At 44.8% G+C, this 23,016-nt stretch overlaps 1 protein-coding gene across 3 annotated transcripts; it reads left to right on the forward strand.

Annotated features, from left to right (window-relative positions):
• The first annotated feature begins 577 nt into the window (after nucleotides 1–577).
• Nucleotides 578–22,251, forward strand: LOC311126115 (sorting nexin-13-like). 3 transcript variants are annotated; one of them, XM_084158478.1, is made up of 27 exons: nucleotides 578–748; nucleotides 9,314–9,426; nucleotides 9,658–9,760; nucleotides 9,944–10,033; nucleotides 10,704–10,825; nucleotides 10,960–11,081; nucleotides 11,244–11,348; nucleotides 11,810–11,898; nucleotides 12,260–12,343; nucleotides 12,529–12,667; nucleotides 12,843–12,931; nucleotides 13,393–13,492; nucleotides 13,801–13,991; nucleotides 14,090–14,197; nucleotides 14,332–14,464; nucleotides 14,790–14,827; nucleotides 15,376–15,445; nucleotides 15,620–15,733; nucleotides 16,368–16,516; nucleotides 17,981–18,088; nucleotides 18,200–18,310; nucleotides 18,746–18,907; nucleotides 20,058–20,129; nucleotides 20,247–20,392; nucleotides 20,471–20,539; nucleotides 20,628–20,740; nucleotides 20,827–22,251. In XM_084158478.1, the coding sequence occupies exons 1-27, from the start codon at nucleotides 737–739 to the stop codon at nucleotides 21,060–21,062; spliced, it is 2,988 nt and encodes a 995-aa protein (XP_084014604.1). In that variant the 5' UTR covers nucleotides 578–736; the 3' UTR covers nucleotides 21,063–22,251. The 3 variants fall into 3 exon arrangements, with proteins under 3 accessions (XP_084014604.1, XP_084014605.1, XP_084014606.1); XM_084158479.1 differs by lacking the exon at nucleotides 15,620–15,733 and having other exon boundaries at nucleotides 600–748; XM_084158480.1 differs by lacking the exon at nucleotides 15,620–15,733 and having other exon boundaries at nucleotides 600–748; nucleotides 16,368–16,510.
• The last annotated feature ends 765 nt before the right edge of the window (nucleotides 22,252–23,016 follow it).

Genomic DNA, 23,016 nt, shown 5'->3' on the forward strand with positions numbered 1-23,016 from the left:
TCGGGACCCTGAATAATGCATCTATGTGGTAACTGATCAGTCACTGGTCAATCATGTGACTCTCTCTCTCTCTCTGTCTCTGCAGGTTAGATGGCTAGTTGTCAACAGAGGAGGCTGGTATGGAAACCAGGTGTGGTTTCCATATGTTTGATACCTTTACATTTATTCCATTCCAGCCATTACAATGAGCCCATCCTCCTATAGCTCCCACCTGCCTACTCTGGTTGTCAATCATGCACTTGATAGTTATTTGCAACTTTAATTGATTTGATGTTGAGAGAGAGATAGGCTATGCTACATTTTCATAGGTAGCTGTCTGTATGCAGTCCATCAAACAATGTGGTGGGGCCGGCTATCTGCACAACAGTAGCAAACAATCTAAGATAACTTTCCCACTGAATACAACATGCAATCATAAATGTTGATTGATTATGTGTTTCAGAGAAAGTATTTGGCTCAGTCGCAGTTGTAAAAGTAGTAGATGAGAATGTTTGTAGAATTAAACAACAGCCAGTCACGGGTGTGTTGCTTGCATCATAACAGTTTTCAGCCAATCAGAGAGCGACGTCGAGAAAAGGGGTGCCCGAGACGTAAAGCTTGTGCAACATGGCGACTCTCCGAAGAGACTACGGAGAGTGGAGATACAACCGCTTTTAAACCAGAAAATCCATATATTTTTGCCTCGTACAATGTGGTGGGTTTAGCCCAAGCTACGATACCCACAACATTGTAAACGATGTTTGCAGAGGTAAGTTCATACTCGCTTAAAGGCGAGTCTATAGTTTGTTTTCCGCGCTGGGCAGTGACAGTGTTGAGTGACAGCAGCTAGCTAACCGTTTAGCATCCGACCACAGGTAAACATTGGACGATGCGCACCGACAGGCTTGTCTGTTTTTAAAAAAAAAACTCCTTGCTGTCAGTCCAGGATTAGACAGCTAATACGATGAGCTGAAGTTATCCTTAGTGACAATACCGTGCTGGAATTAGCTCGTTGGCTAGGTGGAATAACCAACGTTATGCGTTCACATTATTATGAGTAACGACGTTGCTAACAGGATAATCTCTTTAGCTCAACTGATTCAGGTGAGAATGGAATGGGCGCATCCCAAAGTAGTTATTAACTAGCTGGCTAGTTAGGTGGTGGCTAGCCCATTCATTAGTACATTCTTGGGCTAGGTGGCTAGCAACATCGATGTCAATTGCCCCATTAGCTCCCTGGCAATATAACTTAGCCTGCTAAATACTAGTAGCTAGCTAACTTTAGTAGATAATTAATAACGTTAGCTAATGTTATAGCACAACCTTATCATAGTTAGCTAACTAGCTATGTGTCTTTCTGATTTGACATATTTGACCAACTTACTAGCTATCTAAATAGCTACTTGTTACTGCTCTGCCCTGTTCTGTGTGTAACATTAGCCATCCATTTTGATGTTGGCCAGCTACATTTTGGTAAATACGTGACGTTTAGTCTGTCTGCCCGCATCATTACATTATCTGGCTTACACCTGGAACTGTCACCAGTCAAGTTTCTGTTACCTTGTGTCATAAAATCTGTTATGTAGACTAGCTATGTATTCCAATTATGCCTATGCGGCTGCAACTACATTTCCTATGGTATTATTCTATCTATCTAGCAAGCTACATACAAAGTAGCTACAGTTCTCATCAAAGTGGTAATAAGTAAGAGTTTCTATCCAGCCCCACTTCCTGTTCCTTTAAATGGGGTTAGTAAAGTTTCTATCCAGATCAGACCAGTGTCTGAAATGGATTTGTGTAGAACATGTATGACTGCCTGTCATGTGGAATGGGGAATTGTGTTAGTTCAGCAGTACTTCTCATTACTATAATCTATATTGTCTCAATTGACAGACAGTGTTTTGCATTCCAAGGTTTTTTTCTAAAGATAATGCTCTACGCCCGTTGAGCCTGGTGTTCTGTTAGACTAGACTATTTACCAGAAATGTATAACTGCTTATAAAGCCACTCTCTCTATATAGGCCCCTACAGTTCTCTGGTAACTAGGCCTACCTACCAAGTCAATATCCGACAGTTTTACCCTAGTATCAAGGCCCTTCCTGTGTTGGAGACCTATGGTGTGTGGCTCTCTGCCCGGTGTGGTAGGCCTAATCTAATGTTAGACTATATCTGCTTATAAAGTCTCTCCTATGTTACGTCTCTGCTGGGAGAGGTATCTTATAGCTCTACTGTAGTCAGTCACTCTCCTAATATGTAGCCTAACTCTGATTACTAGCAGGTGTATATGACCTCACTGGGGTAAATTTAGGTTGTGGCCGACTTGGCACATTGTCTCCAGTTAATCTGGGATGTTATGGAAGAAAGAGGGCATCGTGTTGTGCCAGATATCACACCCCAGTATCAAACAGTCTTCCTGTCTCTCAAACCTTCTTCAGAGTTAACCAGTCACTGTCTGAATGACCTGGGTCGTGCTCAGTAGGCACAAAACAGGAGAAAACGGAGTGAACCGAAGTGAAAAAGGAGGTAACCTACTACCTGAGCCATTTTTGTGTCCTGTTTCAAAACGTTTACTACGGTGTGCTGGTGCCCTACTAAACACAACCTGGAGCACAGCAGCCAGGCTGACTGAAGGGAGATGGCTGTTGTGGAGTAACTGGTGTTACAGTGTAATATGCACCCTCACGGATATGTGTTCCTCTCACAGCTAAATCTCATTAGTCTGTCTTAATCAAAGCTTAGTGACAGGGATGCAGGTGCCAGTCCATCAGAACTGTTCCTCCACACACACGCACGCACGCAGCCTGCATCAGTCTGTCACCCTAATAGACAGCTTTAACTGACCCAGGTCACAGTGCAGTTCTATGGGAGCAGGAGGAGCACTGAGCCCAGTATCCATCATATTGAGGCCTCCCAGCCCCGCTCAGCCCAGCCCAGCTCACTCACTCCCCTCTGGGAGCTCCACTCACCTTGTCAGAGGAGAGCTTTAATGTGCTGAGCTAATCCCTCAATTACTAACCCCTCACTCATTAAACCCTAACCCCTCGCCCAATGTCAGTAACTCCTCACTGTCTTGTGGGCCAAGGGGGCTGTGCTGCTGACAAAGCTGAAACATGCATTCGCTAACCCCTGACCTCTTACCCAGAGGAGGACTGGCCACCCCTCAGAGCCTGGTTCCTCTCTAGGTTTCTTCCTACATTCCTGCCTTTCCAGGTAATTTTTCCTAGCCACTGTGCTTCTGCATTGGCATTGCTCGCCTTTTTGAGTTTTAGGCTGGGTATCTGTAGAGCACTTTGTGACAACTCCTGATGTAAAAAGGGCTTTATTAAATACATTTGATTGATTACCCCCTAACCCCTCAGTCACTGCCATTGATCACAGGGGCTGTGGTAATGGAGGGAAGTGAAACCTGTATGCCTGCCTCACTGACATACTCAGCAGGGGCTGACTTCATGTGACATGGAGTTGTGCAATGTCCTACAACAGTTTTTTTTAGGGAGTCTACAAGGAATGCTTTGTGCTGCTTCAGTTTGGAACCCTCAGCTCTTGTTTAGAACTCCTTTGCTCTTGTTTGGAACCCTCAGCTCTTGTTTGGAACCCTCAGCTCTTGTTTGGAACCCTCAGCTCTTGTTTGGAATTCTTTTTTTCTTGTTTGGAACCCTTCACTCAAATCTTTCAAATCCTTCTCTTGCGTTTGGAACTCTTGGCTCTCGTCCTGTGATTGTTTGTGTGTGTGAACACCTGTGTCATCCTCTCCAGTCTCCACTAGTCTGGTACAGTAGTATACTGGGGAGTGGAGGCTCTCTAAGCCAGTGGAGGAGTGGGTCAGCTAGCTCAGTCTGTAAGTAGTAGAAGTTAACTCTGTAGTGGTTTAATAAGCCCTGTCATCCGCTAGCCAGTAGCCATATCATAGCTAGGCCTACCTGTCTGTCCCTATATTCAGACAGTAATTGTTCCTGGCGGCTCCACTGTGACTCTCTGATAACCCTGGCCCAGGTCCGCTCATATGGGCCCGCTAACACCATTACGTGTGTGTGTGTGTGTGTGTGTGTGTGTGTGTGTGTGTGTGTGTGTGTGTACGTGTGTGTCGAGTCAAGGATGTCTGCTAGCAGCCAGGCACCTCGTGAATGAGGAGAGGCCTCCTTATCCCTGCTGTTGTTAGTAGTATAAAGACACTGACTGACTGAATACCAGGCGGGCCTTACAATCAAGAGTGTGTATTTGTGGTGCTAATATTACACAGCTCTGACTGGTGACCAGGCATGTTCATTCCTCAGTCAGGGTGTCTGAGTAACATTCTGTAAGTTGTGTCTCAGATGACACCCGACTAGTATGCTGCTTATCACCGGAGCTAGTCTAGCATTTGAGATTTAGCCTGAAATATAGGCCTAGCTGACAGCCCATCCTATTAGCTACAGCTGACAGGCCATCCTCTTAGCTACTGTAGTATATGTATGGTACAGTGCAGGTCAATGTTTTTAAATTCCCCTGTTTGTAATAATGTAATGTAATAGGCTGTGTAACACAGAGGTCAATGACCTGCAGTAGTCAGTCAGTGCCATGTGTTGTTATTTGGCCATGATGACTCTGTTGTTTACGCTCAGGTGAATGTGTTAGCAGGAAGTGACTGACAAGCCTGTTTGATTATGTGAGCGAGGGAAACGCTGCGTGTGTGTGTTTACGTGTATGTATTGTGCATTTGGACAGTGTGCGTCTTTGCGCACGTATATGTGTTTGTGATATGATGTTGTGTAAGGGATAGCCCAGCTCTGTCCAGTGTGGTTGATTGGAACAGATGGTGTATGTTAAAGCTGTGTAAGCTGGAATGATTCAGAGTATGCTGCTGCTAGCTCCTGCCTAGTGTGACGCTTATAGCTGTAATACTGCTGCACTACTCAACACTATCACCCTGACCCCTGCAAAGGTCAAGACATATCCTGTGTGTGTGTGTGTGTGTGTGTGTGTGTGTCTCCTTATAGCTGTAATACTGCTGTAGTACTCAACACCACCAACCTGATTTGCAGAACATGGCGTCCAGCTCTAAACTCTCTCTAGAACTCTAATTCTGCTTTTACACAGAAGCTTGTGTGTCCTGACCTCTGGAAAGGTGCTCTCCCCTCAATCTTAGCTAGTTAGTTAAAGTTACACTGTATCTAAAGCTTGTCCTACTAATTATTTGTCTCCTTTTGAAATGTATTCGTGTTTCCAAGCCACAGTAATGCACTTTAGACTAAATCTTCATCAGCACCCATTGAGAATAAATGCTCAGCTGGGCATCAGTCCTAAAACAAACGTTCCAAACAATATTGTGACGAAACGTGCAACCCATGAATAGGATTTAGAGGGCCTATTGTCACTGTGAAAGAGGAGTGCCATGTTTCAACACATTCCAGAACACTGTTGCTATGTTCCTGACTAGTCTAGTAAGTGTCTGCTGCTCTCTTGTCGGGTCATGGCTAGAAGGGCTACAGCTTTTGTCAAATTGAAGTCACAATATTTTTTGTTGTTGCGTTTAAACTAGCCCTAGCCCTTTTTTTCTAACATTAACCTAATTCTCCTAACCTGCTATGTTAGTTCTCATAACCTGCTGGGTAAGTTCTCAAAACCCTGTAGTCGGACTGGTTCTACCAAAGATATTTATAACTAACCCAAGAGTTTGTCTGTGTCATTTTTAATTGGAGCAAATTAAGCATAGTGGGCAGAACAAGCAAGGAGGTGGGCAGAGCCAAGCACGAGCTAGCGAGATCCTATTGGCGCGTTCTAGCATGTATTTGCATATTTCCGTTAGGGAATGCCTTCTCTGTAAAGTGTGCATGTGCAATAACTACATTCGCCCTTCTTGTAAACAACGCAATTTTTGGAAACTTTGGCAAAGGGTCACGTTTACAAAATTTTGTGCACTCTGTTCATAACTGATTCTAGTTTTGGGAATAGAAAACTGTATTGAGATTGGGCTTTTCTTCGGTGAGAAAATCTGCAGAATGTCGCCCCAGTTCCATCTCGCTCCATACTCTCCCACTGCAGGCCACTGGGCTTCCTCTCCTCAACATATTTGGTGGGTAGTGGAAATTACAACCGGATGCTTTAGATTTATACATCTGGTGAAACATCTGGCTCCTTGTTCTACCGTCTCTCCTCGACGATGGGCTCTGGACATTCCTGAAAAATTCTAATAAAGTCAACTGAAGTGAATGTTGGTGGTTTGATCGGCCAATGGTAACTGATATACATTTTTAAAATGTTTAATACATTTTTTTTTGTCATTTAGCAGACGCTCTTATCCAGAGTGACTTACAGTTAGTGAGTGCATACATTTTCATACTGATTTTCATACTGATATACGATTAGCTCATGATATGTCACTGATATTAGATTGGTCCAGCATGGTATGTGACTGATAGGCTGATCGTACGTGTCTGATATAATATGATTGGTAGTGTCTCGTCAGGTAGTTGGTGATCTGACAGTAGTGTATATATGTTGGTTACTGATATATAGGTTTGGCTTGTCTATTGTTATGCGTCAGAGTGAGAACAATACCTATGTGTCCTTAGAAACCCTCCTGTATTGATGGTTCTCATCCCTCAGCCACTCTATCTATCTAGTGTAGATGGCCTGAGCTGATAGACAGTGTTGTCCTGATCACTATGGTGGCTCTGGCTCAGATCATGGACAGATCACTTTCTCTTTATTTCTTTATTCCCCTGGGGTCTTCCTTTCTTTCACACAATACTTTATAGCAGAGCTCTCCAACCCTGTTCCTGGAGAGCTATCTTCCCAGGGCTCTACGCTGACCTTTTTTACAAGGAGCACGTGTGCGCCTAAGTTGAAAAATGTAGGCGCACACAAATACATTTAGGAGCACAATGAAAAGTATGTGTAGATATTAAAGCTAGAATTCTTAATTTTTCTAGGCACGCTGATGCGCCTAAATATTTAGCCACTTATGCGAGTAAAACAGTCTCACTATAGAGCCCTGCGTCCTGTAGGTTTTCACTCCAACCCTAATCTAGCACACTTGATTCTAATAATTAGCTGGTTGATAAGATGATCAGGTTTGTTACAACTTGGGTTGGAGTGAACCTACAGGAGGGTAGCACTCCAGGAACAGGGTTGGAAAGCCCTGGTTTATAGGCTATACCCTACCTGCCCTAGGCCTATAATGTGTGAACAGTACATTTCCCTTCAGTAACCTGTCTGTGATAACTATGGGAGAATCTCAATTGCATACTCCTAGCGTCCTCTCTCCTCTCCTTCTCAAAACCCATTGGAGGGGAAGGTTAGAGGGGAGGGACCTCTGGCTTTCTCATCCAATGTGTTTTGAGGATGTGAGGAGTATGCCATTTTGATTCTCCCTATGGCCTAGTTCTCCCTTCCTTCCTGCCCCTGGAGTGCCTGCTTCCTCGAGTGACGCACGCACACACACACACACTGTACCAGTCTCACCTCACCTATTGCGATATTCCTTCCTGCCCCTGGAGTGCCCCATTCCACCTGAGTGCCCCCTCTGTGACTGTCACACTTCTCTGTAGGTGGACACACACACACATACACCTGTCTCACCCGTATCACCTCACCTAGCACTCCTGGAACATTTACCTCTCACAGCAAACATCTGAAGAATGTAAACAAAACAAATCAACTGTGATCTAGACCCTGGTAGACAATCCTCATGCAGAATAGATTCAGGACCAGCTTTAGCTGTTAGCCTGGCTGTCTTTCAAGTAGCCTGAAGAATCCCTCAGATGTAGGCTAATGACCTGATGTAATGAATAAACCCGTTGTAGCTTGTTAACCTGTATGATGTGTGCCAGTGTTGGCTGGAGACTGGGTTACGGAGAGAGTCTGCTAGCATAAGCTTGCTAGTGTGCTAGTTTTCTGACTGCATTGGGCCTTTAAGTTGTGATACGCTCAGAAGAGCCAATACTTGTTAAAATGTCAATTTTTTTAATGCTTACCTTCTATCTATGTTTGTCTGCAATTGCAAGCTTTTATTTGTGTGCTGAAATCCGTAGTAATCTGTCAAATTGCATCGCGTAATCCACTGTTTTCCGATGGAGTGGGAAGTTAGCGACTTCAAACATGCACTTTCACTCAAATATCCATTCTTGAACGCTTACGGTGTACCTGTGCTTGTCCTGATTGCTATAGAGTTGTCAGTTTCAATCCATAGTTTTTGATAAAAAAATAGCATTCTATGCTTCCCCTGCCAAAACAAAAACATCAGATTTTGATGGGCTGCTCCTTCTCCGCTAACAAACAATGGTCCCTTGGCAGAGGTTGTGTAAAATGCTTATTTTATCAAAAGCTACGGATTTTAGCACTTGTAGAAAAGCTTGCAGTTACACAGGACAAACCTAGAGAAGGTAAGCATTAAATAATGGACAGCTTTACAATTATTGACTGATAGTGACTCAATGTAGTTGGCGGTACACTCTTCTGTGCGAATCACAACTTCTCTCTGTAGAAGACGTTATACACTAAGTGTACAAAACATTAGGAACACCTGCTCTTTCCATGACATACTGACCAGGTCAATCCAGTTGAAAGCTATGATCCCTTATTGATGTCACCTGTTAAATCCACTTCGATCAGTGTAGAGACAGGTTAAAGAAGGATTTTTAAGCCTTGAGACAATTGAGACATGGATTGTGTATGTGTGCCATTCAGAGGGTGAATGGGCAAGACAAAATATTTAAGTGCCTTTTGAACAGGGTATGGTAGTAGGTGCCAGGCGCACCGGTTTGAGTGTGTCAAGAACTGCAACGCTGCTGGGTTTTTCACACTCAACCATTTCCTGTGTGTATCAAGAATGGTCCACCACCCAAAGGCCATCCAGCCAATTTGACACAACTGTGTGAATCATTGGAGTCAACATGGGCCAGCATCCCTGTGGAACGCTTTCGATGCCTTGTAGAGTCCATGCCCCAACAAATTGAGGCTGTTCTGAGGGCAAAAGGTGGTGCAACTCAATATTAAGAAAGTGTTCCTAATGTTTTGTACACTCAGTATATATGTCAAACACTGGAGTTAGCCTACGTCTTAGCTAGGCCACAGATTGCAATGCAAGTGCTAGCATTAGCAGTTAGCTTGCTAGCATTAGCCTGTAGGCTGTGTGAGACCGGGCTAGGATGCAGTTAGAGAGCTATCGATGTTAGCAGTGAGGTCAGCAGTTAGTTTCTCTTTTTTTCCTGCTCTGACAATAACAGGAAACCTGAGGATAAGAAACTCTCTCTCTTTCTCTCGATCTGACTTTCTGTAGTGTTCTTTAGTTATTAGGTAGGTGATATTGGTGCTGATTGTTGCTATACGTTAACCCCCTCCCTCCCCCCTCCAGGCCAGTCTGTCTGTGTGGGGATGGGGGGGTCTAGGAGTGGTGCTGTTCCTCATCACTTTCGGACCCTTCGCTATCTTCTACCTGGCCTTCTATATCTGCTGCGTTGTAGGAGGGTAAGTGTGTACCACCTGTTTGAAGTTATGAAGTCATTTATAGATGTGTTTATGTGAAATGACCTGTCTTTGGTTGTATCCCAGCTTTCAATTGTTTTTTACTGAAATAACGGATGTTGTATAATCTTAAAATCTGGTTGACCTGTTTACCTTTCTTCGTCCTCTCCTCTTCCTCCCCCTTCCCTTTCCCCCTTCTTTCCCCTCCTCTCCCTCTCTCCTCTCCTCCTCCAGTGGTTTTGCGGTCACTCTGTTGTTTGGGAAGACTAACTCAGAGAGACATCTAGAGAAGTGTGAACACTCCTACCTGCCAGCCACGCAAACGGGTATACTGAAGGTATGACACACACACACACACACACATGCACACACACACTCACACAAATAATGACTCTCTCTCCCCTCCCCCTTTCTCTCTCTCTCTCTCTCTCTCTCTCTCTCTCTCTCTCTCTCTCTCTCTCTCTCTCTCTCTCTCTCTCTCTCTCTCTCTCTCTCTCTCTCTCTCTCTCTCTCTTTCTAGACATTGGATGAGATGAGGTTGGCTCCGAAGCCTATAAAGATAGACAGAAGACTGACTGGCTCCAACTACATAGACGAGCCTCTGCAACAGGTAAGTGACAGAACAGAAGGATGGGCAAGTGAAAACAAACGGAGAGGGAGCACAGTGCTGACACAGATACTTTCTGCTTACTGGCTTCTATCTATACAACTATGAATGAAGCCATGTCACTAGTTTTAGTCTGCAACTATCTCAATGTAGACATGTATGTCTCTGTAGCAAAGGCATGCGTGTGTTTGTGTATTTCTGGCTGTCTTAGTGGATGTTTATGTATGTTACTCAGTGTTGAGAACATAACAGACATTCCTTCTGTTAGCCTGAGAGAATGATAGCTGTGACTGGAATGTGTCCACTAAAGTGGTAGTTAGTTGCTATAGCAGCCAGATAAAGTGAGGACATGTCATTAAGTAGCCTAATTAGATCATGACCTGCCTGGATCAGCAGCCCCACTGTCTCTCTGCAGACGTCACTGTGTGTGTATGTGTGTGTCTGTCCCATTGTGGAGTGCTGCATGGTTTATCTCCCTCTTGTGTTCTGTATGGCCACTGTGGGTTTAATGAAAATGGAGTTCTCACCTACAATAATGACTGGCCTATTCCTCACTCACTCACTCACTCACTCACTCACTCACTCACTCACTCACTCACTCACTCACTCACTCACTCACTCACTCACTCACTCACTCACTCACTCTCTTCCTCCTCCCCCTCTCCCTCTCCAGGTCATCCAGTTTGCATTGAGAGATTATATTCAGTATTGGTATTACACTCTGAGTGAGGATGAGTCTTTCCTGCTGGAAATCAGACAGACTGTCCAGAACGCTTTGGTCCAGTTCTCTACACGGTAATATTCTATTACTACTATATTACTGCTGATTTACTGCTCTTCATTACTTCTCTATAACAGGTGTTGTTGTTATTATTATTATTATTATTATTATTATTATTATTATTATTATTATTATTATTATTATACAGGTCTAAAGACGTGGACTGGCAGCCTTATTTCACTACCAGACTGGTGGATGACTTCGCTACTCACCTCCGAGTCTTCAGAAAGGCCCAGGACAGACTGGAGCGCAGGGATGACAATAAACAGAGTACGAATACACATACACAGACAGACACACACACTCTCTCGCTCTCTCTGACATGATGATGATGGTGTTAATTGTGGTGATGATTGTGGTGATGTTGATTATGAAGATGAAGGTGATGCTTGTGGTGGTGATTATGATCGTGATGATGTTGATGAATTTTAGGGGAATTGTCGGAGGAGATGGTGGAGTCATTCTTTGAGGCGGAGGTAGAGATGGAGAGGAACATCTGTAGAGACGTGGTCTGCACCTCCCTGAAGGATGAAGAAGGTAGACACACACACACTTCCCATCAGAGCAAGGAAGGTTCACACGCTGCATCTCAACAAGGAAGTTGAAGCAACTTTGAGCCTGTGTGTGTATACAATGAGTGCATAAAACATTAAGAAACCTGCTCTTTCCATGACATAGACTGACCAGGTGAATCCAGGTGAAAGCTATGATCCCTTATTGATGTTACACGCTCAACCGTTGTATCAAGAATGGTCCACCACCCAAAGGACATCCTGCCAACTTGACACAGCTGTGGGAAGCATTGAAGTCAACATGGGCCAGCATCCCTGTGGAATGCTTTCGACACCTTGTAGAGTCCATGCCCCGACGAATCAAGGCTGTTCTGAGGGCAAAAGGGGGTGCAACTCAATATTAGCAAGGTGTTCCTAATGTTTGGTATACTCAGTGTATATCGTAATGTTGACATTCAGGTACTGACGTCTCTCTGTGTGTGTCAGGGTTCCTGAGGGATCTGTGTGAGGTGCTGCTCTACCTCTTACTACCTCCCGGAGACTTCCACAACAAGAACATGAGATACTTCCTCAGGGTAAGAGAGACACACACACACACTCACACAAGACGAGCACACACGGACACACTCACACTGTGACACAAAACACACACTGAAACACGCGCACACGTACACCAACATGAAATTGATTGTGATGTGTGTTCCTGTGTGGCTCAGTCAGTAGAGCATGGTGCTTGCAACACCAAGGGTTGTTCGTTTGATACCCGCTGGGGCCACCCGTACATCAATATGTATGCATGCATGACTGTAAATCGCTTTGGATAAAAGCGTCTACTAAATGGCATGTAGTAATATTTTATGTGATGTTGATGTAATTTGATTATGTGCATTTTACAGGACATTCTGATGATTTAATGTGATTGTGTCCATGTTCCAGGAGATTCTGGCGCGAGGCGTTCTCCTTCCCCTGGTCAACCAGCTGAGTGATCCTGATTACATCAACCAGTTTGTTATCTGGATGGTCAGTATCAGTAATCACATTGATAATCAATATTGTTATTGGAATCATTATCAATATTACCACTTTATCAACCAGTTGTAGAGGGTTAGTAGAGATCAATAACTTTTATCAATACAACTGTTATAGATGTTATATAAACGTGTGTGTGTGCCTGCGTGCGTCTGTGTGTCTGTGCATGTGTGTAGATCCGGGACTCTAGCTGTAACTACGAGGCGTTTATGAACATCTTGAAGCTGACAGACAGAGTGTCTGAGCTGGAGGCTGTTAAAGACAAGGCCCTGGAGGAACTGCAGTACCTACGATCACTGGACACAGCAGGAGACGGTACACACACACAGACATGCATGACGCCACACTTTTAACATAAAGTATACATACAATCCTGATTTTTATTAAATGTTTATCTCTCTCATTCCACTCTCCTCTCCAACTCCCTCCATTCCACTCCTGCCCTCTCTTTCTGCCTCTCCATCTCTCTCTGTCTCTCTCTCTCTCTCAGATATCAATGTGATAAAGAATCAGATCAACAGTCTGTTGTTTGTGAAGAAGGTCTGTGAGACCAGGATACAGAGGCTGAAGTCTGGGAAGGTCAGACATGGGGTAATATGGAGTGATGAACAGTGAAAATGAGTCAAACATACACTTACTAAACCTCTTTCTCTCTCGTTCTCACTCTTTCCATCTCTCTCTATCTCCATCTCTCCCTATCTCCATATCTCCATCTCTCTCTATCTCTCTACCTCTATCTCTCCCTATCTCTATCTCTCCCTATCTCCATCTCTCTCTATCTCCATCTCTCTCTATCTCCATCTCTCCCTATCTCCATCTCTCTCCATCTCTCCATCTCCATCTCTCCCGATCTCCATCTCTCTCTCTCTCTCTCCATCTCTCTCTCTCTCCATCTCTCCCTATCTCCATCTCTCCATCTCTCCATCTCCATCTCTCCCGATCTCCATCTCTCTCTCTCTCTCTCTCTCCATCTCTCTCTCTCTCCATCTCTCCCTATCTCCATCTCTCCCTATCTCCATCTCGCTCTATCTCTACTGTAGGAGGTGGATGCGCTGAAACTAGCTGCTAACTTCGGCAAGCTGTGCATCATACCGCTGGAACACATCCTTGTACACAACATCGCCCTGCAGTTCTTTATGGGTTAGTACCACACACAACACTGTCATGCAAGCAAGCAGAGTTGTTTTTATATGTTTATTTAACCTTTATTTAACCAAGAGTCAAATGGCCTCCTGTGGGGACGTGGGTTGGGGGAAAAAACAATGTAAGACAAAACGGACAACACAGACAGAAGACACTGGCAAAACCACAAATTCAACAGCACACAAACTGTGTGTGTGTGCAGGCGTGTGTGCCTGACAATGGAGGGCTACAGAGGAACAGCTGACCCTTGACCTCCAACCCTTGACCCCTGACCTCCAACCCTTGACCTCTACCCTCTCCTGTAGACTACATGCAGGCGGCTGGGGCCCAGGCAGAGCTGTTCTTCTGGCTGACAGTGGAGGGCTACAGAGTAACAGCCCAGCAACAACTAGAGGTGATGGAGGGATGGCAGAAGGATGGAAAGAAGGGAGGATCCACTAAAGGACTGCTGAAGGCTGCAGCACTAGGGGTCTATGAACAGTACCTGTCTGATAAGGTAACACACACGCTTTCACCACACACACATACACTTTGGCAACACGTGCACAAACACACACATTTTCTTAAACTCTTTCCCTCTCTCTCTCTCTCCAGGCGTCCCCCAGGGTGCAGGTAGATGAGATGTCTGTAGTCAAACTGAGAGAGAAGCTACAGAAGGATGGCGACCCCACGCCAGAGATATTCGACGACATCCAGAGAAAGGTGTGTTTGTGTTAGTCTGATAAAAACTTTATCAACTGTTTGAGACTGTAACAGCTAGCAAGCATATTTGAGACCTTTGTACTCAATGTTTCATTGTGGATCCAAATAAATGTGTTCTGGTGTGTGTGTTGCAGGTGTATGACATGATGCTTCGTGATGAGAGGTACTACCCGTCGTTCAGACAGAGTCCCCTCTACATCAGGATGTTAGCTGAACTGGACATGCTCAAAGAACCCTCTTATAGAGGATCAGATGACGGAGATGGAGGTTAGTACGGTCTGTCTGTATGTCTGTGCGTTTTAAGCATAGCTTAACCCTAACCCAGGGGTGAGAGGAGGGCCGAGTACCTGCAGGTTTTTGATTCTCCCTTGTTTTATAAATTAAGGTAATTGATTAGTTAGGAACTCCCCTCACCTGGTTGTCTAGGTCTTAATTGGACACCTATTGAAAATAAATAACAAAACCAGCAGGACACACGGCCCTCAATGGAATGAGTTTGACACCCCTAACCCATTCCCCATGACTGTGAAGAGAAACTGTTGTCCTATATCTCTAACTATTTATTTATCTCCCTCTCTCTCTTACTCTACAGAATCGTTCAATGGTTCTCCAACAGGAAGCATTAATCTAGTAAGTCCTCGTCAGTCCCTGAGACACACCAGCGGTCAGTGCAGTCATATTTTATTTTTTATTTAACCTTTATTTAACTAGGCACAGTTAAGAAAAAATGCTTATTTACAATGACGGCCTACAATGGCCAAACCCGGACGATGCTGGGCCAATTGTGCGCTGCCCTATGGGACTCCCAATCACGGCCGGTTGTGATACAGCCTGGAATCGAACCAGGGGGTCTGTAGTGACGCCTCGAGCACTGAGATGCAGTGCCTTAGACCGCTGCGCCACTAGGGAGCCCAACCAGCCATAGTCACAGTACTGTCTGTTAGAACAGGTGTTATTGGACCACTAGTGGTGTTTGCTACCCTGCTATAGAGTTGTTAAGATTTAACAACAGTTAGGAAATGGTTGACTTTTACTGCAGAGGTCAAAGTAGCAGTGTCGCTGCTGTTGATTGGCTGTTAGTACAGGGATTAACAGTTTCACAGGTGTTGATTGGATGTTAGTCCAGAGATTGGCAGTATCTCTGGTTCTGATTGGTTGTTTCGCTCCACTGTTTACAGTCTCTGGATGACCTTTCGAATTCCTGCAATGACGACAATATACAGCTACACGCCTTCATCTCTGATACAGGTACGCACTCACACACACACATGAATTCAGACTTGTGATATCCAGTCAGATGAGTGTATTGTCAGTGGTGGGATGTGATGTATTGTAAGCTAGTGTGCTACTGAAAGTTAACCAACTATCATTGTCCTCTCACTTGCATGTGTGACTACTGACTACTATTGTGGTTTCATTCAGAGATGTGTGGGTACAACAGTAGTGGCCTTCAAAACGTTACCCTGTCAAAATGCATTGACGCTGTAAGGAGCCTAGATGCAGTGTTGTCTCCTAACACTACAAGACGACAGTCCAGTGAGTCCTATTATTTATGGCGTGGAAGATGTATCTTGGATGATAAAATAGCAAGAATGTTTTGACATTTGATTCAATGATTTGATTGATTTGGCTGGGCAGGGTGGGCAAGAATTTACAGCAGTGACAGGTAACTTTTTTAGGGCCAGAAGTGTTGTGTGTGTGTGTCTGCCTTTTGACCTACTGACCACTCCCCCCGACTAGCCCCCTCCTCCCCTCTGCATCGCCCTTTGACCTGTAACTTCATCTCCTCACGTTAACCATCAGCTTGTATCACTTATGTTACCATCTCATGTTGCTGCTACTTTTCTTTTTACACTTTCATTATTTCATCAACTTTACCATTTCTTCTGTTTTTCCTTCTTTCCTTCACTTCCCTTCACTTCTTCCTTCGCTACTTTTTGTCATTTGTCCTCATTCCCCTCCCTCCCTCTCTCTCTCTCTCTCTCTCTCTCGCTGTCTGTCTGTCTGTCTGTCTGCTCCCTCCTCCTGCCTCCCTTCCCTATCCCTCTCCTCCTCCTCCTGCCTCTCCCCTCCTGCCTCCTCTCCCCTCCTGGGCTCTGTGTATCAGTAGCTGATGCGTGTCTCCCTGGGGCTGGGTTGGGTGTGGGGTTGGGCCTGCTGGGTGCTACAGGGGTGTGTAACGACCACGGCAAGACCTACGCCCTCTACGCCATCACCGTGTGCCGCCGTAACCACGACGGCAGCGAGGACTCCTGGAAAACCTACCGCCGCTACTCTGACTTCCACGACTTCCATATGAGGATCACGGAGCAGGTAAAGGTAAATATGCGTGTGTGTGTTCCTATAACAAAGGCCTTCTGACTTCTAAGGTGTGTACATATAGTGCATTAGAAAAGTATTCAGACAGCTTCCTTTTTCCACATTTTGTTTACGTTACAGCCTTATTCTAAAATTGATACAATTATTTTTTTCCCTCATCAATCTGCACACAATACCCCATAATAACAAAGCGAAAACAGGTTTTTTGAAATGTTTGCAAATGTATACATAATATAAAAATGAAATACTTTATTTACATAAGTATTCAGACCCTGTGCTATGAGACTCGAAATTGAGATCAGGTGCATCCTGTTTCCATTGATCATCCTTGAGATGTTTCTACAACTTGATTGGTGTCCACCTGTGGTAAATTCAATTGATTGGACATGATTTGGAAAGTGCATGTCAGAGCAAAAACCAAGCCATGAGGTCGAAGGAATTGTCCGTAGAGCTCCGAGACAGGATTGTGTCGAGGCATAGATCTGGGGAAGGGTACCAAAAAAGTGTTGTATTTTTTTTATAATATATTTTTTCCCCCTTTTTCTCCCCAATTTCGTGATATCCAATTGGTAGTTACAGTCTTGTCCCATCGCTGCAACTCCCCTACGGACTCGGGAGACCCTGCCAAGCCGCACTGCTTCTTGACACGCTGCTCGCTTAACCCGGAAGCCAGCCGCACCAATGTGTCCGAGGAAACACTGTCCAACTGGCGTCACTAGAGCGCGATGGGACAAGGAAAGCCCGGCTGGCCAAACCCTCCACTTACCCGGACGACGCTGGGCCAATTGTGCGCCGCCTCATGGGTCTCCCGGTCACGGCCGGCTGTGTCACGGCCGGCTGTGACACAGCCTGCGATGCAGTGCCTTAGACCGCTGCACAACTCGGGAGGCCCACCAAAAAATTTCTGCAGCATTGAAGGTCCGCAAGAACACAGTGGCCTCCATCATTCTTAAATGGAAGAAGTTTGGAACCACAAAGACTCTTCCTAGAGCTGGCTGCCCAGCCAAACTGAGCAATCGTGGGAGAAGGGCCTTGGTCAGGGAGGTGACCAAGAATCCGATGCTCACTCTGACAGAGCTCCAGAGTTCCTCTGTGGAGATGGGAGAACCTTCCAGAAGGACAACCATCTCTGCAGCACTCCACCAATCAGGCCTTTATGGTAGACTGGCCAGACGGAAGCCACTCCTCAGTAAAAGGCACATGACAGACCACTTGGAGTTTACCAAAAGGCACCTAAAGAACTCTCAGACCATGAGAAACAAGATTCTGCAAAAAAATAGAAAAACCTGTTTTTGCTTTGTAAGCAAAGTCCCGCCCAGTTGACTACTTCAAAATGGTGGAAGCCTCAATGGCACTGCCCATGCTAAAACATACTTTGGTCCAAGGGCATCCTCCATCTGTCTCTATGGGTGTGTGTTGTACCTCCATTTTGGGAACCTGGCGTGTGTGTTTGTTATATTCCAGTTTGAGAACTTGACGTCGATCCTGAAGCTGCCGGGGAAGAAGACGTTCAACAACATGGACAGAGACTTCCTGGAGAAGAGAAAAAAAGACCTGAACGCATACCTACAGGTAGGAGTGTGACGTGTGTGTAGTTGTGTTATGTCTTTAGTATACCCGTTTTACGTGGCTATAACCATTCCTCTCTTCTCTCTCGTGTGTGTGTGTGTGTGTGTGTGTTAGCTGCTGCTGAATCCAGAGATGGTGAAGGCCTGTCCTACTCTGGTCCCCTATGTCTACGACTTCCTGGAGAATAAGCAGTACAGCAAGGGCAAGGGAGACTTCGCACGCAAGGTACACACACACGGCAGATAGCCTAGCGCTTAAGAGCTTTGGGCCAGAAACCGAAAGGTCGCTGGCTCGAGTCCCCGAGCCGACTAGGTAAAAAATCTGTCGACGTGTCCTTGAGCAAGGGACTTAACCCTAATTGCTCCTGTAAGTCGCTCTGAGTAAAGAACGTTTGTTGAATGACATACAAAAACAAGAAAACACATACTCACGTTGCCCAACTGTACATACTCAAGTGGCTTAGCTACGGCATCGCTCACTACACACACTCACCTGTCGCGTGTTTGTCTCTCATTTACATTATTTAGCTGATGCTCTTATCCAGAGCGACTTACAGTAGTGAGTGCATACATTTTCATACTAGTCCCCCATGGGAATCGAACCCACAAACTTACCGTGGCAAGCGTCATGCTCTACCAACTGAGCCACATGTCTTAACAGATGGATACGTTTGTGAACCCGCTGCGTAGCTCGATGCGTAACGTGTCCAACGCAGTGAAGAGACTGCCAGACAGTCTGGCTGAAGGGATGAACACTGCTGCTGACAACATGGGACGCATGTCAGAGAAACTGGGACAGGACATCAAACAGTCCATGTTCAAGGTAAGGACTCTACTTATTAGGGATGTGACAAATGGATAACATTTCTTAACATTTAAACTGAAAAAATCATATTGGTTTTCTGTTAAAACGATAAGAAAAATTCACATAATTCCACGTGAATTCACAATGCAGCTGTCCTGCTGCCATCAACAGTTTAGGTCTCACGGTGTGTCCCTTTCAGATGGTTAAGCATTGCAGCTGTACTGCCATTACTGTACCTCAATTCCACCTTGCAAAGTTTGCATTTCCTTCTCATTTAACTTCTCAAAGTACTACCATACAGGACCGCTGCTGTCGCTTGCCTTTCTCTGCCATTTTTCGAAATGTTAACGACGATGAAGAAGTGGAGAGTCGACTCCAAAATAATTGACTCCTTGCACGTCAATTCCCGGTGTCGACTCCCATTTCTGAGTGTTAAGATTCAGTACTCCTAAGATTCAGAATTTCTGGAACAGAGGAGACATAGTTGCCGTACTTCCGAGAACACAAACATTTGCATCTTTCATAGCGAGCTAGCGAGGGACGGATAGAGAAGGGAGGGGCACAGTATTTGCAGGTCGGCCACCAGGCAGTCAGTCAGAACCGTGCACTAGGCCTATCTATCGGCAATCAAAAGCTGTATCTCGCAATGAAATGATGTATATCGCAATTTCTCAATAAAGAAGGGTCTATCATCAATGAATAGGCTAGGATATTGAGATGAGCAAGATGCAACACTTGGCTCTCACACAGTATCTGCGCATGTGCACGGATTCGCTTCATGCTGTTCACAGCGTGGTTGCCAGGGCGCCAAAACAGCGGAGAAGTAGAGACGGAAATTGTTGCGGAAATTGACCCACTATACTGTTTACTTTCTGCATCTACGTAGGGTTTTTTCTTAACGTTAAGGATCCCAATTAAACATTTAAACGTTCACAGGCCTACTACCTATACTACAACCTTAGTATAACTGACATAGGACACATGTCTGAGAAACTGGGGCAACATCAAACAGTCCATGTTTAAAAGTCTTGCTATGCTCTCTAACCTTAACAGTCCAACCAGACTGACCATGTATTAATTACACTCAGACTATACATCAACCAGACGCTAACTATACTCGAACCATACTTTACCATACTCGGACCATAATCAACTGTCTGGTGTCCAGGTGCCTCCACTGCTCCCCAAGTCTGACATTGACCCAGAGCACTGCCGAGTCTCGGCCCAGCTGGACGACAATGTGAGTACAACACCCCGACTAGCACACCAGTTTATAGGCCCTCTCCTCTGAAACATGTTAAATGAATGAAAGCAATATAGTGGTATAACGTTTGGGAGGTGTGTGTGTGTTTTCCAGGTGGATGATAACATCCCCCTGCGTGTGATGCTGCTGCTGATGGATGAGGTGTTTGACCTGAAGGAGAGGAACCAGTGGCTCCGCAGGAACATCAAGAACCTTCTGCAGCAACTCATCAGAGCCACATACGGAGACACTATCAACAGGTACTGTATGCACACACGTACACTCATCAGCGCCACATACACATATCTGACTATTGTCTGCCACTCTGGTCTCTGCAGGAAGATTGTTGATCATGTGGACTTCATGACAGCTCCAGAACAGGTGGCAGACTACGTAAAGAAGTTCAGGTAACAGAGACACACACACTATTAGATCGCTGTGTGTGATTGGTTAGAAGGTCTGTCAGTAACTCTCTTTGGTCCCACCCCTGTGCAGGGATTCATACTGGCCCAATGGAATCCTAGCAGAGTCTCCACCCCGCCGGGACAAGAACATCCGCATGAGGACACGGGTCGCCGCCAAGACCAACCTATTGGGAATCATGCCAGGTAATACACACACACACACACACACACTCAGACTGAACACACTTGTTCACTATTAATACATAATTTCTCCCTCTATCCTCCTCCAGATGAGTTGAAGCACATCATCGGGGCGGATACGACTCGTAAAGGCATCCTTCGTGTGTTTGACATGTTCCAACATGGACCAATGAATCGTCGGCTGGTCTACGTGCTCCTAGAAGGGTTCCTGGAGACCATGTTCCCTCAGTACAAGTTCCCAGAGCTGTTTGTCAAACTGCACTCCCGTTCGCCACGCACAGCCAGATACACACAGAAACTCAAGAGCACCTCCCTGAAGAGGTGACAGGAGACTGGGATTGGGCAGGGTATAGGGTGACACTACGTGAGTGAACAGAGGGAAGAGGGGAGGGGAGTAGTGGGGACGGTGTGTGAAGAGGTCAACGTGTGTGTGTGTATGTGTGCTGGTGAGAAGAGGTCAACGTGTGTGTATGTGTGCTGGTGAGAAGAGGTCAACGTGTGTGTGTGTGTGTGCTGGTGAGAAGAGGTCAACGTGTGTGTGTATGCGCGTCCTGCCATCTATGTCAAGAGGTGATATTTGGACCATCTGAGCTTAACTCTCCCCTCCTCTCCCCTACATGCCCCTCACACACACACACACACACACACACACACCCTCTCCTCTCCTGTGCACAGCTAAGAGACCTCATTTGGATTTTATTTTAGTTTTGTACTTTTTATTTCATACTAAACTATTTTATTGTAGATGTGTGGTCAGACTGACAGAGCTGCTCTGATACACCCAGCAGTTGATCTCAGTTACTGATACCAGAGAGCAGAGCTATGTATAGAGAAATACATGGGTCGTTCCATGAAATGAGTCCCTTTTTGGTAGTGTTTCCCAAACTCAGTCCTGGGTGCACGTTTTGTTTTTTGCCCTAGCACTACACAGCTGATTTCAAATAATCAAAGCTGGATGATTAGTTGATTATTTGAAATCAGCTGTGTAGTGCTAGGGAAAGAAACAAAAGATGCACCCCTTGGGGTCCCGAGGACCGAGTTTGGGAAACTCTGGGGTAGTGTAACTTGGTGGGAAAAAAACGTTTGATTTAGTGAAGAGCACATTTTCAACTTAATAAAAAACATAGTTTCCAATCTCAAGAGGTTAAAGAAAGAAATAACTGGGCGGCAGGTAGCCTAGTGGTTAAGAGCATTGGGCGAGTAACCGAAAGGCCGCTGGTTGGAATCCCTGAGCCGACTAGGTGAAAAATCTGATGTGCCCTTAAGGGCACTTAACCCTAATTGCTCCTGTAAGTCGCTCTGGATAAGGGCATCTGCTAAATGACTAAAATAAAATAAAAAATGCTAAATGTAAGTGCTTATTAAGTGCCAGATAAAGTAACAGGGTTGAACGTAACAGGGTTGAACGTAACAGGGTTGACGATTTCATCTAAATCAGCCATAAATCCCTTGTGACCGGGGGAATGGAAGGTTATTGTGTGCAACAGGGAGGGGCAATTGAATGAAAGCTTCACAAAAACAAAAACAAAAAATGTCTATCTATGGGTAACAGGGTTGACGTGTTACGCTCAACCAACTTAGTTTTCCACCACAAAACACAATAAAATGGCAGAAAATTGTAAAACCAGCTCATCTGCTTTTACACTATAATTTTACAATTACATATTCAATTTTTCTTTAAAAAATAACAAGGAATAGGATAGTTCAGTTCACTTAACAGGGTTGACCTTAAAATGAAAGACAGGTTGTTGTTGTTGTTGTTTTACCTCTTCACAAATGACTTTGTCAAAGCAACAAAATAACTGAGGCTTCACAATGATGGTGAAAACTTTTGGGGGATTAAGTGGGTTAAAATCTTTCTAGAAGTTACAGAGAGTGCACAGAGGGACATGCCAAAATGCAGTATTGTGGCACTTTAGCAAGTCTATTCATATTAAAAATCTAATGTATTGAATTTTCCATGTGGTCACTTCATTTAGTATAACAGGTTTTTAAAGATGCACTATGCAGAAATCGTTCCGCCATTTCCTGGTTGCGAAAATTCTAATAGTTCGCTTAATTTCAGTTTATGTAATGAAACAAGCAAGTATAGGGAAGAGAATCATTGTACCATCTAAACCGCTGTGAAATATATTTTCCATAACCCAAAATATTGTATTTTCAGCTGTTTGATGCTGGTGTACAAAAAAAACGAAAGTAAAAGGCGCAAAATGAAACTTAAGAACGTGAAGCGTATAGAACAGATCAAGTGCTTCTAAGACTTGCTTTCAATGAGTGAC

Source organism: Coregonus lavaretus (genome assembly GCF_964263955.1).
Source record: "Coregonus lavaretus genome assembly, chromosome: 3".
NCBI lineage: Eukaryota > Metazoa > Chordata > Actinopteri > Salmoniformes > Salmonidae > Coregonus > Coregonus lavaretus.

Bases quoted from the DNA above. Each gene is read 5' to 3' on its own strand.
- LOC311126115 (XM_084158478.1), top strand. The intron at 12,344-12,528 runs GTCAGTATCAGT...GCATGTGTGTAG, and splicing joins ACCAGTTTGTTATCTGGATG to ATCCGGGACTCTAGCTGTAA. The intron at 20,130-20,246 runs GTGAGTACAACA...TGTGTTTTCCAG, and splicing joins CGGCCCAGCTGGACGACAAT to GTGGATGATAACATCCCCCT.